The 17,721-nt window shown below is 45.0% G+C and overlaps 1 protein-coding gene across 2 annotated transcripts in view; it reads left to right on the top strand.

The window, feature by feature from the left end:
• The first annotated feature begins 2,744 nt into the window (after positions 1-2,744).
• RLF (RLF zinc finger) overlaps positions 2,745-17,721 on the top strand; it is a 47,644-nt gene continuing 32,667 nt past the window's right edge. The window contains exons 1-3 of one of the 2 annotated variants that reach the window (XM_069875461.1): positions 2,745-2,940; positions 8,575-8,729; positions 14,674-14,755. In XM_069875461.1, the coding sequence (XP_069731562.1) occupies positions 2,788-2,940; positions 8,575-8,729; positions 14,674-14,755 (390 nt within the window). In that variant the 5' untranslated portion in view covers positions 2,745-2,787. Of the gene's footprint in view, positions 2,941-8,574; positions 8,730-14,673; positions 14,756-17,721 lie in introns of those variants that run through there. The other variant, XM_069875462.1, reaches the window with a different exon arrangement.

The raw sequence follows: 17,721 nt of genomic DNA, 5'->3' as shown, positions 1-17,721 counted from the left end.
GCTTGGTAATGTTGATGTAGATGAACAGAGTAATATATAGATTTTTTCTCTTTCAGAAATATGTATAAATAAAATACAGCTGATAAAAATAACACGTAAGAGCTGTATTCTTCAGGTATGAATTAAGCAAGCAAATAAAGCAGATTCTTAGAAAAATTGTCCCTAGCAAGTGTTAGGCAGAATCTTGAAATTTTCATACTCATATAGTTGCCATTTAATACCATTATGTTTATGTCAGAAGTAAGGAATATGACACATGTGGTTGGCATGCCTGAGGAATGCGACACCACCCAGAGGGACCTGGACAAGCTCAGCAAGTAGGCCAGTGTGACACTCCTCTCCCCCCACGGCTTTACAACTGCAGGAGGATAGTTTTGCTATTCCTAACCCATCTCTTAGTTTTAATCCACCTCTCCAAACTATAAGTACTCCACTTGCTTTGCTCCAAAATGCCACGAGTTGAAATCATACAACTCGCTTGCAGCTAGGGAAAGCTTCCCAAATGGTTTCATGTCAATTCACCCCAAGTCCTCCTGATCGCCTTCTATGACAAAGTGACCCGCCTACTGGACGAGGGAAAGGCTGTGGATGTATCTCCTTGGACTTCAGTAAAGCCTTTGACACAGTTTCTCACAACACTCTGCTTAGGAAACTGTCAGCCTCTGGCCTGGACAGGCAAATACTCTCCTGGGTGGAAAACTGGTTGGCTGGTCGGGCCCAGAGGGTGGTGGGAAATGGAATTAACTCCAGCTGGAGGCCAGTTCCAAGTGGTGCCCCCAGGGCTCAGTGCTGGGTCCAGCCCTGTTCAATGTCTTTATCAATGACCTGGATGAAGGCATTGAGTGCACCCTTAGCAAGTTTGCATGGAAGTGTGGATCTGCTGGAGGATAGGGAGGCTCCAAAGGGATCTGAACAGGCTGGACCACTGGGCTGAGACCTATGGGATGAGATTTAACATGGCCAAAAGCTGGGTCCTGCACTTGAGGTACAACAACCCTATGCAGTGCTACAGACTAGTGCTAGAAGACTGGCTAGAAAGCTGCCTAGAGGAGAAGGACCTGGGGGTGTTGCTTGACAGCGACTGAATATGAGCCAGCAGTGGCCCAGGTGGCCAAGAAGGACAATGGCATCTTGGCTTGGATCAGAAACGGCGTGACCAGCAGGTCCAGGGAGGTTATTCTCCCTCTGGACTCGGCACTGGTGAGACCGCTCCTCGAATACTGTGTTCCGTTCTGGGCCCCTCACCACAAGAAGGATGTTGAGGCTCTGGAGCGAGTCCAGAGAAGAGCAATGAAGCTGGTGAGGGGGCTGGAGAACAGGCCTTATGAGGAGCGGCTGAGAGAGCTGGGGTTGTTTAGCCTGGAGAAGAGGAGGCTGAGGGGAGACCTCATTGCTCTCTACAACTACCTGAAAGGAGGTTGTAGAGAGGAGGGAGCTGGCCTCTTCTCCCAAGGGACAGGGGACAGGACAAGAGGGAATGGCCTCAAGCTCCACCAGGGGAGGTTCAGGCTGGACATCAGAAAAAAATATTTCACGGGAAGGGTCACTGGGCACTGGCAGAGGCTGCCCAGGGAGGGGGTTGAGTCACCTTCCCTGAAGGTATTTAAAAGACGGGTGGATGAGGTGCTGAGAGGCATGGTTTAGTGTTTGATGGGAATGGTTGGACTTGACGATCCTCTGGGTCTTTTCCAACTTAGTGATTCTGTGATCTCTCTATTCCTCTTTCTCATTTGCTTGGCAGAGACTGAGGTGGAAAAGAGCAAATAATTCTTACCAGATGGAGAGAGATATGTTTCCCTCCAACTGTAGATGTCAAATTAGGCAGAGTATAAAAAGGAAAAAGAGAGATTCCCACGTCAGTGAAGGGTAGAAATCCCATGTGGTCATAAGCAAGGCAGGGGCCTCTGTGATCTAAATTCTCAAATCATAAAAGGAAATATCACACCTTGGAGCTACCCAAACTAAAACATAGGGTAATGTTACATTTCTTGAGGGTTTTTTTGGGGGGTCCAGAAAAAGCCAGAATTTCATTAACCCCTCATTCCTAAGCAAGACAAATGAAGGAAGCCAAAATGACTGCCAACAGATTGCTGGCCTGGGAGCTCCAAGCAACTACAGGCCACCTCAGCCCCTACTTCGGGGTGGGTTTCATGACTTCCTTTGCAGCCAAGTGTGGTAAAAGCAAGACTTACTGGCTCTGGCCGCCTCCTGGGAGGCTTCACAACCACTACTGCTGGACTGCGCTCCTCCTTTACCACCCTGGCAGGTCAACTTGTCAAACACCGGGCTCTGCTCAATGCCCTGCAGAGTTTCCTGACCCACCAGCAAACAAACTTCTTTCAGGGGCTGTGCTGCAAGTTGCACATCCCTGGCAAAAGTTCCGTGCCTTTCTCCCAGTTCCCGTGTGGGATTGGACCCTACAGGGTTTTTCTTCGGGTCGCAGAGGTCCAGGTTACCATACTGAGCTTTTAAACGAGATTACAACGCCCGCGACATTCAAGCTGACTCTGCCCGACGACCAGACCCCTCCCAGGCCCCCCCCCCCCCTCCGCCGCCGCCGCCACCACAGCGCGCGGCCCCCGGCTCCTGGCGGCGGCCCCGCCCCCCCCCCCCCCCGCGGGCGGGAAAGGCGCCCGGGGAAGCCCCGCCCCGCGCGGCCCCGCCCCCGCCCGCGCGGCAGCAGTGCGCGCCGGGTCACGTGCGCCTGACGTGCGTCGTCCCGCGGCGATGAGGTCAGCGGGCGCGCGTCACGTGACCCGTGCCTACGCGCGGCGGGGCCGGGCGCGGATGGCGGACGCGGAGGCCGAGGCGGCGGCGCGGCCCGAGGGGCAGCGGCTGGTGGCGGCGCTCCGGGCCCGCCTCTGGCAGCTGCAGGCGGAGCTGCGCGAGCAGGAGGTGTCGGAGGCTTCGTCCCGGAGCTACTGCCGGGGCTTCTGCCAGGTAGCGGCCGGGCGGGGGTTGGCGGGGGTGGGGGAGCGGGCCAGGCCGCAGCGCGCGCCCGGCGGCGACAGCCGCCCGCCCCGGGGCCCCGCCGAGCACGGCGCTGCGGGAGCCGTGCCCTGGCCCGGCGGACCGGCCCTCGAGGGGCGCCGCGCGGCAGCCGGGGCCGCCCCGCCTCGTCTCGGTGCGGGCCCGGGCCGGGTTCCTAGAGCTCGTGCTGCCGCTCTTTACGTGCTTCGCAGTCAGAGCCGCGGGTCCCCCCGGGACTGACGTCTGCGGCGCGATGAGCAGTGCGTGCTCGGGCCTGAAGACCCGCAGTGCTCTCGAACCACTGTGCGAGCTTCTGTAGTCCGGGCATCTTGGCTGAATGCTCGCGTAATGCAGCCCAGACTGAGTATAAGCAGGTTCCGAATCGACTTGCTAACTTCCAGAAGAAGAGCTAAACTTGGTTTGTGTCTAAGATATGGATATCACTTATTCTTTCGATGGTTAATTAGGTTTTCCTTCCACCCACAGCATCGTTTCCTGTGAGCTCTAAAGCTGAATGTTAGGTTCTGCTGTTAGGTTCCTGGGTTGGAGAACCATTCCTGTTGAATCTGAAGAGATTGTGTTTTCTACAATGAGAAACAAAGCGTTCTGCTTTGCAAGCTAGTTTCCCAACCCCTCAGCTGATGCACCCACTGTGCTTGAATGGTGAATGGCAGATGACACAAAAAATCCTACTACCAGTAAAGCTGAGCGATGTCACCCTCCGCAGTCTTCCATTTGGCACCTACAGATTATGTAGTTCACCACACTGTTCTGGGAGGGTATCCAGCTCATTGCTTGCTAAAACAAGAGGAGTTTGTTAGATTTCAAAACTGTTGCTTCTCAAAGTGCAGGTGCATCTGCTGTGTGTTGCTCTGTGTCCTGTGTTAAGCTTACTGCCTAGGATCTGTGACCTTGGCTTTCCACAGAGCCCAGCACAGCGTGTCTGTCTTTCTCCATGTGCCAGATTTTGCTAAAGGTGTTTCCAGTGGTGTTTGTTGCATCAGGACATTGAAACAAGCAGTTGGGAGAAGTTGTCAAGATGATGAATTTATGTAGAGGCCCAGTTGCCCAGATGAGTATGGTACAGATAAACCTTTAAAGGTACTTGATCAGTGGAGTTGGGCAGAAGACAGTTCTGTTTGTTACCTAAGAAACAAACAAAATCCTCAAACCCTGTCCCAGAAATAATGCAGACTTGTTTAGGTCTTCGTATTGTTATTGAATGGAAGTATCACGTTAGAATGCTGATAGAGAGCACAGAGAGAAATAAAAATGGTTCTGTCTGGATTTGCCATCAGTTTGGGATGTTTCTGACTGTTCTGACTGCGCACCAAGAAATAAAGGGGAAAACATGAAATGGCTCGTTTGTCGTGCAGCACCTTTGGGGTGTACATGGATTTGTGGTGTTGTTGTACAGTCAAAGCACTGTGGTTGGGATGCAGTTTTACATCCTGGTTTCTTTCTGACTTGGGATGTTGCAAAGAGTTCAGGTAGTAAAACTGAAAAATAGCCTAAGGTCTGTCTCTAGGGGAAATGTTAAAGAGCTCAATAGAATTTTGTCTTAATGGCTGGGAGGGTATGGCTGCTGTCTTAGAATCATAGAATCACCAGGTTAGAAAAGACCCACCGGATCGAGTCCAACCATTCCTATCAAACACTAAACCATGACCCTCAGTGCCTCGTCCGCCTGTCCCTTAAACACCTCCAGGGAAGGTGACTCAACCCCCTCACTGGGCAGCCTCTGCCAGTGCCCAATGACTCTTTGCACGAAATTTTTTTTCCTAATGTCCAGCCTAAACCTCCCCTGGCAGACCTTGAGGCCATTCCTTCTTGTCCTGTCCCCTGGGAGAAGAGGCCATCACCCTCCTCTCCACAACCTCCTCTCAGATAGTTGTAGAGAGCAATGAGGTCTCCCCTCAGCCTCCTCTTCTCCAGGCTAAACACCCCCAGCTCTCTCAGCCGCTCCTCATAAGGCCTGTTCTCCAGCCCCCTCACCAGCTTCATTGCTCTTCTCTGGACTCGCTCCAGAGCCTCAGCATCATAAGCTTCCTAAGCTACAGCAGACCTTGCATAGAGAAAAGTTGAGTTTAACTGGGCTTGAATACAGTCTTGGGAAATAGCTGCGATGAGGAGCTAACACAGAAATGTACCTGCAGCGATGGATTTGCCATCCTGCAGGTAGATCCATGGCAAGGTTCTGAAAGGTGCTCTGGTTTACTGTGAAAGTTACCAGGGCTGGTGAGACGCAACAAACTGTGAACTAAATCACTATTTTTCCTGTGCTCTAAACTGTCTCCATGTTGCAGTTTGTTATATGTAAGGTAGTGCTGCCCTGTGCAGCTTTCCAGTAGCTCTTCCTGAGAGTGGTACTGGGTGGCATGTTTTCCTTGAAGATCCCTACTTTTGAGGAGGTTGGTAAAATTGGTGTCCAGATAACACAATGAACTTGCTCATGAAGCCTAAGTAGTGAGTTACTGCAGCTTTATATTGTACAAGGGTGAATGCTTTATTGGTTCATCTTAGAAAAAACCTCCCTGTTGGGGAACACAATGTGTTCCCACACACTGTGTGTTCCAGCAGTTTGGGTGTGCTGGAGGCTACACTACCGCAAATATGAGGAAATATGAAGTAAACTAGAGGTCGTAGGACATCAAAACATCCCATGTGCTAATGCCAGCACATCTTGGCTTTCTGAAATTAAAGGTGGCACAGTTGAAGCTGTCAGTTGTGGTTGGGTATGTTTAAGAAGAGGTGGAACTTTTTTCCTTGAGCAGAGGCTTAAAGCTGTAACAGGTCAGGCAACTCAGCTGTGTTTAAATTGGTTCTGTGGAAGAAGTCAGTGTTTTGAAAGAAATGCAGCTCAGCAGGTGTTGCAGTGTCGTGAGCTGTGAGCCTGTGCAGGATGAGGACCAGGCTGGTTTGTAGATGACACAGCAGACTGAGGTGTATGGCATCTGCTCCTCACACCCCGATCCCCAATGAGCTGAGCTATTGCAGTTGGTGGTAGGGGGAAAGGAGACAGCATATGTGGGTTTGTGTTTACCAGACTTAGAATGTTTGAAAACTGTCTTCAGGTAACTGGACTGTAAAGTAGTAATCACTTATAGAATTGTCACGTGACTGTTTGTTAAGCATGTATACGCTTCTGACAAGTTAAACATGATCTGATTTTATCTGATATACAAACTGCCTGGAGAAGTCTGTAGTGGGCTACAGGGCTACTAAAACTTGTATTGCCTGTAAAATAACACCAGGGCTTCCAGAGCCTCCATACTATAGGTACTGTGTTTTGCCTGTTAGTCAGTGTGCTGATACTGACAGTATAACAGTGTTCCAAGAGGCATCTCTCTGAAGTTCAAGCTGTTAATTAGTCTAATGCCTTGAATCTGCCTTATACATGCAAGCCGTCATTGCTCATCTGTTTGGGGAGAAGGTTTTGATAAATGGCTACTCAAGGAATTGCCAGTCTGAGTTGTCAAACTGATCACTTCGTGATGATTGCACTCACTACAGGGGTGCAGTGTCTTCCGGTAAGTTTATTTAATCTTAAGAAATATTCTACCATGATTTATGGTTTACACTGAACAAATATTTTAAGACACTTAGATGATAAACTAACTTGAGTGCTAAATTTGGCTTTCTTAATAGATTAGTTTTAATGGATGTATTTTAGAAAAGTGCAGAGTTGTATGTTTACTCTGTTTTGCAGTCACTGTAAGAACAGCGTTGCTGCTGAGTTTACTGAAAGGATGACTTGATAGTCAGCAGTTGAGTATCTCTAGGGATTACAACCTTTTAGTGTAGTATAATGCTTCTAAGGCCATAGATAATTAGAGTTATGTTGTCAAATCCTTCATTAATCTGTTACAGGAGCACCTGGACTGATCAGTGCCAGGGCACTGATGGCTCCTGCTGGTGGTCGTTGTGTTCAAGGATGATTCCTGTAAACTTACAATCTCCTCCCCACCCCCTTCTTAACCCCTGTATAACTGTTAATGTTGGGGGGGGTTGGACTGTTTGTAACTCATTCACCTTGGAGTTACATCACTGATACTGAGTTCTGGGAGAAGAATCTACAAAACAGTCTTGATGTTCACTGGTTCTTAGATAGTATTTTTTGTAGATTTTTTTTTAACTCTCACATGTGGTTGTGCCAGTCTGGTGAATACCTGCGTTTTCTTTTTGCACTGGGGCTAGGATTGTCTGGTTAGAACACTGGCATAACACCAGATTATCTACACAATAGTGTGTGGCTAGCCACTTGTTTCTTGCTGCGTTGGAACTTGGGCTTCATCTTAGAAGTTTCTGACCATTAAAATGACTGTGCAATGTATGCTCAGTATGGGATCTGTTCAGTAGTGTCCTCCTTCCAGTGTTTGTGTGTGGAGTGTCAGAATCCCAACTTGAGGCTCAGTAACTTGAGGCCTGATGTGACCCTTAGGAGAGTTTGGCTTTTAAGGAATTATGGAGGGGGGGGCATTTTGAACTTTTTTCCTGTATGGTCTTGGCCCAGAGGGCTCCAAAAAGCAGAGTCTTTTTCATGGGTTTTGCGTTCTTTGCACCTGGCCTTAACCAAAATGAACTGGGTTTGGTCTAGGGAAGGTGTAAGGTGAGAGAGGGGTTGTAACTGATGATAACACAAGTGTATCTAGTCAGAGCTGTTGGAAAGCATGCATACAGAGAAGGGACCATTACTTGTGAAGCAAAGGTGTCCTTAGTGCCCTGCTGGCTCTCAGTTTTACTTGATATCCTGTAGGAAGATCCCATGGTATTGTAGGGAAGTTTTGAAGAGGTTGAAAGACAGGAGTTGCTGCTGCCATCACTGTGCTGGTTTTCAAAACTTACTTTGATTTGTCTTAAAACTGGCTAGATTTTACATTGCTTCCTCAGTGCCATGCCTGGATAATGTAGGATTGCTGGGGTTCAGTAGTGAAATCCAGGGGAATTTGCATTTGAAAAATGACTGCATGTTTGTCTGATCTGGAGTTTGTATACCCTTCCAAGGGCTCCTTGTTTGCTCTGTCTGTCATGCCTGTATCCTGAAAGTACTGCAGCTGGAGTAATGTTTTTACTCTTGACTGGCTTGCCTGTTCTCCTGCCTTCTTACTAGTAAGGAGGATTGTGGTTTTCTGTGTGTGGTTCTGTCTCCATTGTGGTTGTACAAAAGAAGCTGAGCACAGAACTTTTCCTTGAATTTCAACTTTACAGTTCATGCTTCTGCCCGTTGGATCTGGTTTGCTCCCTAGTAGGAGAACTTTATAATCGTCTGATGACTTTATAAACCTGATGACTTTATAAAAATAATAAAAATATTAAAAATATTATTGAGGAAAAGGGATAACTTTAGTTGAGGAGAAAAGCTGCCATTTTAAAATCCCCTTCAGATTAAAATGTTCCAATTTCCAGAATTCTTCCACTGTATAAGCTTGGTACTGTATGTTGCTTTAGTTGAGGAGAAAAGCTGCCATTTTAAAATCCCCTTCAGATTAAAATGTTCCAATTTCCAGAATTCTTCCACTGTATGAGCTTGGTACTGTATGTTGGTATTGTGTTTTTAGACAAAAGTGCATTATGGACTTCTAATGATAATTCATTTTCTTTCAGACACTGCTTCAGTATGCTGGCAGTCGGGGTGCATCGGAACATATTTTACCTTTTTTGGAAGTGTATCGGATCTCCATCCAGAGCTTTGCTAATGCGCGACCTTACTTGACTACGGAATGTGAAGATGTTCTTTTGGTACTTGGCAGGCTAGTGCTGTAAGTTTTAAGTTGGTACATTGATATTAAAACCCAAACTGTGCTCCCTAAATGAAAAGCAAGTTGTTGAAATAGTGTAGTACTTAACTTGCCAACTGTATTTATGATTCATTATCTAGTAAATGTCTTTAGTACTTTTTAAGTCATACCACAAAAATGTACTTGAGCATTTAACTACTGTGAACAAATGATAAGGCTTTTTTCTGCATTTGGATAAATGCGCAGATATTGGGACGGTTCCATTCTTTCCTAAACAGTCTGAAAATTATTATTATTTTCTATAGGAATAGTTTAGTGTGGTCCTCATAGAATAGTAAGTTTAATATTAGACCTTTGTGCATGAATTAATCAAACTGCACCACTTGCTCTGCAGTCGCTGCTTTCTTGTGTCCTCTTCCCTGTAATGCAGGGTAGTTCTGAACACGACTCTTTCTGAAAAGGATAAGTTTGCCTGTGTTTATGGCAAACGGAGCTGTGCATGTGGGCTGTTGCTGTAGGATAGCTGAAGGCAGAGGAATTCAGCTGGAGCTCTTGACAAGTGTCTGTAGACGTGACTTAAAGCACAGGGATTCTTCTGACATGAGAACTATTTTACAGTCAATCAACTGAGGTGGAGTAACCTGTAGTTCCTCAAAGTCTTGTTTTCATTGCAAAGTGGCTGCTTGTATTTGAAGAGTGCAGCCTGAGGGCTTTCACAGGGAGTAGAAACCATTACTGCCTTTGGCTTGAGAAGGATGACTTGATGGTAAGGTTTCATTGGAGGGGGCAGGGTGAAGAGTTTGATGGTCTAGAAACTTGAATTTAATTATCATCGTAAAATCAAAGTGACTCTGTGACAGTCTCTCTATGGGCCGTTTTTTCTTTGTCAGTAGCTTCCTCGCTGTGTGTTCTACGGTCAGGTGTTCTTTTGGGGAAATATTTTGCAATGAACTCCTTGGTCAGATGCTTTTTTATAATGTACTGGCTTGCAGTATAAATCAGCAGCTCGGAGCCAGATACTGCCATATGATGCCTTGACATTTTATTTTTTTTTTTTGAATTATGAGAAATATGTGAACTAGGAGAAATTTTTCTTATTTTTATTTTTAAACTGTCAAGAAGAGAAAAGACGTTAAATCAGGAAAAGTCTGTCTTAACTTCTCAATGTGAAGACTTAAACTGCTAAATCATTTGCCTATACATGACACACATTTTGGCAAAATATCTGAATTGCTTTTGCAGACCATCTTTTTATGGACAGAGTAACCTCCTCTTCGTCGTATTGTCATTAATTAGCTTGTGTGTTTTATAATTTCCTACTCATGCCACCTAACAAGTTTGCCTGTCACTGTCTATGCAGGTCATCCATACTTGGAGTGCTTTCTGTGTGTTTTGCCACTGTTACACACTTTGGGACAGGAATCCCAATTCTGTTTCAAAATTCCTTACCACAATTGCTTTTCTCTTGTTAAGAAAATAAAAATATTCTACCTCTAGTTTCTTCTGTCTCTCATGGGGAGGAGTTTGTTTGCTGTTGCTTGTACATTCAGAAAGCTGTGGTGAAGGACAGCAGAGAGACTGACTTGCTGGAATCTCCCCTGTTCTTGTTGTGGTTGTTTGAGAGGAATCCAAAAAATGGGGAAGACAACAAGTGACAGATAGGGTTTGGCAAATGGCATACCTAACTGAACTCTCCCATGTTTAAGAGTTTCCAAGGGAGGGAGAGAGAAGTTAGAGCAGAGAATTAAAGATAAAAATGAAGCTCCATGAAGGAGGAAGGCTGTTGTCTGGCTAGGGATATGAAAGCATTCTGTTCCCACATGACACTGATTTTTGGGGAGGCAGTTGGGTTGCCCACAGCTGTTGTACGGGCTCTGTATTTTCTGACTTGAACCCTGATGAGAAATGAAAGCAGCAAAACTTCCTGTTTTAAAGCAAAAGTGCTCTACTTATTCTTGGGATCCTCCTTCCCTTTCAACGTATCTCTCGGAGAAGGACAGAAGAGCATCCTCCTCTTGACACTCTTCTCAGCAGGATGACCCAGTAACTGCAAACCTGGGTATCCTGGGGTTTTCTCTGCCACCTGGGCAGGTCAGTTATGTGCTCACAGGCAATCTGGTGTGACATAGTGTCTGTGCCCCTGTGAGGAACATAATGTTGATGCTCTGCAAGAGCTTGTTGGTCTGTTGTCTGACCTTAGGAAGTAAAAGGAAAGCTTGGAGTGGTTGCCTTAGTAGTTCACAGATTTGACAAATGATTCTAGAACAGGAATGATGTTCTTGGCCACAGCCATGAAAGGGTGTACCTGCCTTGGTTGAGTAGAATTGGGACTGCTTCGTTTCACAGCCATAAAGCACATCAGAGTTCCCCTCGGTATTACTATACCAAAGGTTTTACCTCTCTGGAGGAACTAATAAAGAATTAGCCATATCGAAGGTGTCTTTCATGAAGATTTGGGTAGCTGGCTTTCCTTGTGAATCTTGGGAAGCCAAGACTGTTCATTTCAGCTTCTCTGAGGATACTGTGGGAGGGGGAAGGTGCCATGCACGTTCCCATCAGTATGAAAATTTACTTCCATCTGAAAATGGTTTATATGGTCCTAAGATTGATAGATTCAAGTTAACAAAGTAGAAGGGATTGTTCCTAGCTCACCTTGTGTTTGCCAGTAGCTGATATTTGACTGCTTTCTACTTTGTCCTGTTTGCTGTGATGACAGTGCTCTGAAGGGGAGGTTTCCATTCCTGCATCTTTGAGAAGGTGTTAATATGCTTTCTTATCCATAAAAAGAGAAGGAAGATCTGGGTGTCATCTGTTCTAAGTAGCAAAAAGGGGTTCAGCTGATAAGAGCAGTCTGCCTCAGCCTTCCTGTACTCTATCTCACCTCTGGGTTGTTCCTCGTCAAACAGTCCTGCTTCCAGGAAAGTTGTGCTTGTTTTCTTTAACACCTCTGTGAGGAGGCGCGTGGAAGAGTTCGCTGCTTTGTCCATCTTAAGAAAGCATTTCTCAGCCTAATAAAATTGTTGTGATTTGATTCACTACCTTGTGTTTTCCTCACTGCCATCCATCCTTGAGAGCTGACTCAGCTGTTCACAGATGCAGGATAATTCATAGCAACAGATGAACTATTCCTGCTGATCATCCCACGTATATTTATTTATCTTTTAAAGCCTAAGAAGCTTAGGATAAGATAAGTTTTCTAACACAATCTAAAGAGGAACATGATTTGGAATGCTTTTAAAATTTCCTTTTAAAAAATTTGTCTTACAATAACAGCAAATGAGTTCCAAAGGGATTGCAGAATGATTGTATGCAAATGATGTGTTGGCCTCAAGTTATTCCTTCCAAAAGAAATTCAAATCTAAGAGACCTTTTTTTCCAAAATATGTTTTGAAGCCGAGTGTTTAACATGATTGATTTTTTAATAGTGGAAGCATTAAAGCAAGTTTATTTGCAAAAATTGGCATAAATTCAGCTCTCTTGTCTTCACAGTCTGTTGTCTCACTCTGTGTGCACAATGCTTTGAAAATCTGATTTCAGATTCTTTTTCCACTGTCCAAGTAGCGCCTTAAGCATTAAGTAAAGTAATTTGTTGAGCCTTACTTTGCTATTTTGTTCAAACCTGATATTTTATATAGCCAATATATTATATATGAAAAAGCAATATTCTACACTGTCTTTCCAGGAATTAAGACAGGACTGGTTGACTTTAAGTCTGAAAATGAGGAGCGCAGCAAAAGGCTGTTCTGAAAGCACATTGACCTGGCATTTACAAATGTTGTATTTTATGGAAAGAGCCTCTGTATGACATGTATAAACTCTGAACACAATGCTAGGGATTCCCTCTCCTCATATGTTAAGAAGGCTCAGCTGCTGTGAGACTTCATAAAGCTGTTTTTCACAGTCTGATAGCAGCCACCTGGGTTTGGACCCCTGGGCTCACGAGTTAACTTGTACTGCCAGGCTTCGGTACAAGGAGAAACGCGGTCTTTACAATACTGAGTCTTCTGGCAGCTGGCAGATGTGCTGATCCTGTTGCCTGCTTTTTCAAGGGCACAGTATTTTCTGCCTGTCTGACAGAAACGTTTAGAACTTCTGCAGGTCTAACCTCTGTCTAAAGGTTTAAAGGAGAAGGATTGGGTAGCAAGGACAAACTTCTGAAATGTGAAAAGAATGGCCAGATGTTAATTCAGTGTTTGGTCATTTGATCTTGTTTGTGTAAATGACTGCTGAATTTGGCTAAGAACTGGTTAGGCCCAGCATTGCACAGATACCTGTTCAAACTTTTTATCAACAGTCACAAGGAAGAGGGGAAGGGAAGTCATTCTCCTTGGGTACTAAGGAGTTATGAAATACATGTTTGCTTTATGGTTATCTTACCCCCGAAGCTCAGCTCTTCTGTCTGTAGTGAGGCTGAATGTGTTGTCCTGTCATTCTTCTACTTGATATTTGGAAAGGGAGGTATTGGATTAAAAATAGCATGAGTTGGAAGGATGTAACAGCATAGGCATAGCTGGTAGCAGTTACTCTGCACTTTTATTACATGTAGATTCTTAGACCAGTTTTCTTTCTTTGTCATCCCTGTTTATGAAAACATTTTTGCTGTGTGTAAGTCTTGTGAATCTCTAGACTGAGTGTCAGTGTTAACACATTTATTTTGATTAGGTCACACTGTTCTGTGCAGCAGTTCAATTGGGAATTAGGTAATCAATGTGTCTTGTGCAAGGTTAGCTTGCTCTCAAACAGGAGCAATCTAGGCAGTAGTCCTGCCACTGCTCTGTCTCCCAGAAAACAGCAATTCTTGTTCTCCAAGACTTCCCTTGAAATGAAACAGATGTGCTAAATACACACAGTTGTTTTCTTTTTTGTTTCTGAAAAGGGGAGATATTGACCTGGTGGTCTAAAGGAGTGAATATCAAGTAGGTCTTCCCCTTCTTCTGTTTTGGGGATCTGAGCCTGTGTGTGGAATGTATAGCTTTCAAATTTGCTGGATATTTCAGAGATGTTAAAACTTTCTGAACCCTGCCCACTTCCCTGAATTTTAATTTTAAAAACCTGATACACAGCAGGAGTTCGCATGCCACTGTGGTGGGACTGACTCAAATTACTGGTATTCATCATGGGTACAGCTGAAAATGGGTTGTAACAAACTTTCCTGGGTATAAAATCAAGACCAGGTGACTGGTGTCTGTCCTATTTTTAAGCAGGAGTTTGGCTTAATGAAGAAATATAAGGGGATGTTCTCCACTTGTGTTCTGTAGATAACTGGGCTACACAAATAGAGCAGCACTCTGAGCTAGTGAACCGGTCATAATACAACGTGGTCCATTTAACTCTGACTTCAGGCTGAGCACATATGATACACGTATTGTTGGGAGGGGGTTTGGGTTTGGTAAGCCCATGGGTTCATTGCAGTTTGCACCATGGGTGCTTGAATGTTTCCCCACACCATCAGAGACTCATAAGGTGTTTCTAGGAATCCATTCAGTAGGTCTATTTCTGTGCTGCTGCACTTCTGGACACGGCTTGCTTTTCACTCTTTGATTTTAGGGTGCTGTTAGGGATCTGTTCTCTAGGTCCGTTTCTGTGCTGATGTGTCATCCATGAAGCTATTCTGCTTTAGTTTTATTTTCTTATATCTGTCGGTGCTGAAACTCTGACTTTCATTCTTAGTCTGGCCAAAGAGACCATGCTGGGGTTAGGTGAGTTTTATTCACCTGAGTATTGAGATTCTTTGTGAGAGGAAAAAGCAGAAGTTCTGTAATGCGGTATTCCTGAGTGACATAGAACAGATTTATCTTGGATTATGAGAGTGGCTGTAAAATTATCCTAGCAAGCTTGTGCATAGTAACAAGGAGCACTCTTTAATTTCTTATCCGAGTGCTGGGTCATATGTGCCACAAATGTTATTTAACATAACAACAGAATGTGCTCCGATAGCTTGCTTACTTGCCTCTTACTTTTCCAGGAGCTGTTTTGAGCTACTGCTTTCAATTCCTGAAAGTGAATTGCTGTCTGACGTGTGGTTAGGATTCCATCAGTCAATCCAGGTAAGTGTTCAGAATTGCTTTTTTTTCCCATTTACTGCTGTTGTGCTCCTCCTCTTCCACCCTTCCCCTGAATTTTGCCTGTCCTGCACTGCTGTTCTCTAGGCAGCAAGAATTTCTGAGCAGTCAAAGACTGATGTTACAACAGTTTTGGCAGCCTGAGGCCCAATAGCAGATTTATAACTACACCATCACTGGCAGCTGCAGCAAGTGAACTGGAGCAGATCTGATCTGTCAAATGGTTTGTGTGAAAGACAGACTGAGTTAAGTGGAGGAAAGCAATGGATCTAAAGTGTTAGCCTTTGTGGAGATGAGTGACAAGTCAGTATCTGTACCTGATGTGAGAGGGATGAAAACAGTGAGCCAGGTCTTTAGTCCAGGTGCTTCCTAGAAGTGTTTCTTCTGAGATGGTGTTGAAACAAGCTCACGTTACTACTATTCCTACACTCAGATGAAGATGGCTACTGTAGACTATGTGGAAGGAAGAGATGATTTCAAGGTTTTAGTCTGAAGGTAGTACCTAGCTGTCTTCAAGGACTTGTGCTCCTCATGGAGCTGAAAGACAGCAATGGTAGTCTTGCTGTGTTTATACTGTTGGACCTTTCCTGGACCAGGGACTGATCTGTTGCTGTTATTGGCTGTTCTGGCTTTAACTGCAGCTGTTGAATTTGGAAGCTAGTGTCAGTTATAAATTACTGAATCATAGAATGGGTTGGGTTGAAAGGGACCTATTCCAAGCCCCCTGCCACTAGCAGGGACACCTTCCACTGGATCAGATTGCTCAAAGCCCCATACAACCTCTCCTTGAACGCCTCTAGGCATGGGGCAACCTGTGCCAGTGCCTACCTGCCCTCACAGGAAAAGAATTCTTCCTAAGATCTTATTGAAATCTTAGCAGGAAGTAGTTGGGAGGACGTGAACTTAGACCTTGCAGCAGTCCTTGTACAGACGTTATCATCAGACCTTACACCCTTATGCCCGGGGATTTCTTCAGTCCCTGAGGCTCACTGGCAGCTGAAGATGCCAGGGTAAAGGTTCTGAAAGACCTTCTACTTCTGTTTCACCTGCAGTCAGGGAAATTGCGGGTATAGCAACTCTTCAGCAGTCTGAAGGTGAATAAACCTGTCATTTTATACTCATCTGTTTCTCTCAGTTTGGCTTTGTAGTCCTGCTAAGAGTGAAGGAGACCAAAGTGGTCTGTGACTGGTGACTTCAGGTGTGGACAGACCTCCTGTTCCTGAAATACCATGGAATACTTACTGTCATGGCAACCCTAAAAACAGTTGAGTGTGGCATGTACTTGGTAGTAGAAAGAAGTGCAGTAGGTGCACTTTAAATCCTGTGGTCTTGGTGATGTCAAAGATTTGTCCTTTATTTTGAGTGCTGGTGTGTAAGTCCTCTGACTTAGTGACTCTGACAGATCATACCGGCTGTCGCAGTGCTCAGACCCAAATTGTAAGGTATCTCAGTTTATTTGGACAATGCACAGCTATGCCATCTGTTACACGCAGTGTTTAGCTGTTAGCTGTGGTGTGGCAGAGGTGCTGGGTCTCTGTTCCCAGCACATTCATTTGCAGGGATGCTCCAAATTAGGGTTGTCAGCCACAGTTTCACATTTTTTCATAGGGCTGATGGAAGAAGCTGGAAGTTAGTGTTTCCAAGGTAGCACTTACATTCACGAATCTAGTCCTCATTGGATAAAGAGGAGTGATTCACAGAATCATAGGATACCAGGTTGGAAGGTACACGAAGGACCATCTGCTCCAACCTTTCTTGGCAAAAGCGCGGTCTAGACGTGATGGCCCGGCCCCCTGTGCAGCCAAATCTTAAAAGTGCTCAGTGTTGGGGAATCCACCACTTCCCTGGAGAGACTATTCCAATAGCCAATTTCTGTCATTGTGAAAAATTTTCCTCTTGTGTCCAATAGGATTCTCCCCAGGAGTAACTTGTACCCATTACCCCTTGTCTTTTCCATGTGACTTATTATAGAAAGAGAGTCTCCACCTTCTTTGTAGCCACCCTTTAAATACCGGAACATGGCAGTACTTCTCCCTGAAGCCTTATGAGCACATCATACGCTAAAAGACATCTAATGAGTTTGTAACGGAGGTGGCTTAGACCCAAAACAAGATATTTGCTCCTATTCAGAGCATGGGAGGGTACATACAGGCTTTTTCCCGTTACAGAAGAGGTAAAAGCAGCTCTAGTAATGACTGGCTTGTACCTGGAGGGTTACAAGAATTCTTGTTGCCGAGGAGAATAATTTCTGTGATGTAACAAGCATGTGCATTCGTAGGTTTCTGAAGCGACTGAGCTTTGATATGGCTGTTCATACAGAGCAAGTTTTTAGTCCAATGACATTCTTCAGGCTGAATATGGTGGAAGGAAACTATTGAATTCGAGGGGCAGAAGGGTGAACCAGAGTCATATCTCTCATGTCAGCTTTTATAGCTAAGGGACAACTCAAGATGTGCTTCTGCCAGCTGTAGCAGCGTACTTGGCTTTTATACTGACTGTTTGAAACTATGATTTCAGAGTTTAGCTCCTCATGGTTCAGATAGTAAGAGATTCAGGCAGAGCTTATTTAACACAGTAGCACTGTGAAACCTTGCCAAAGAGTTTTGTGGGCTTTTATGGAGATGCTTCTAATGAGATTTTGTAGTAGCACTTCTGCATGAAGATGAGAATGTTTGTACTTTACCTGAGAATGCAGTAGGAACCCACTCACCATAAGAGGGGAAAAGAGTAACAGAGGAGCATGCAGTCATACAGAGAGCAATACAGAGCTTCAGACAGGAATTGCTTATGGGCTCTCATGTAAGAACTGGTAGTTTTAAAGCCTGTGAGCATGTTAATGTCCCAATGTCCAGACAAATCCAGCAGCAAAGCACTGCAAAGTTCTGTGTTAACACATGCTTCAGCTTGACGTATGTAAATATGCTTGTTCCTTTCCTAATAAAAGAGGAGAA

The sequence above is a fragment of the Phaenicophaeus curvirostris genome, chromosome 23, assembly GCF_032191515.1.
Source record: "Phaenicophaeus curvirostris isolate KB17595 chromosome 23, BPBGC_Pcur_1.0, whole genome shotgun sequence".
Classification (NCBI taxonomy): Eukaryota; Metazoa; Chordata; class Aves; order Cuculiformes; family Cuculidae; genus Phaenicophaeus; species Phaenicophaeus curvirostris.
The sequence above is the reverse complement of the archived record's forward strand: the minus strand, read 5'-3'. Positions and strand labels throughout refer to the sequence as shown.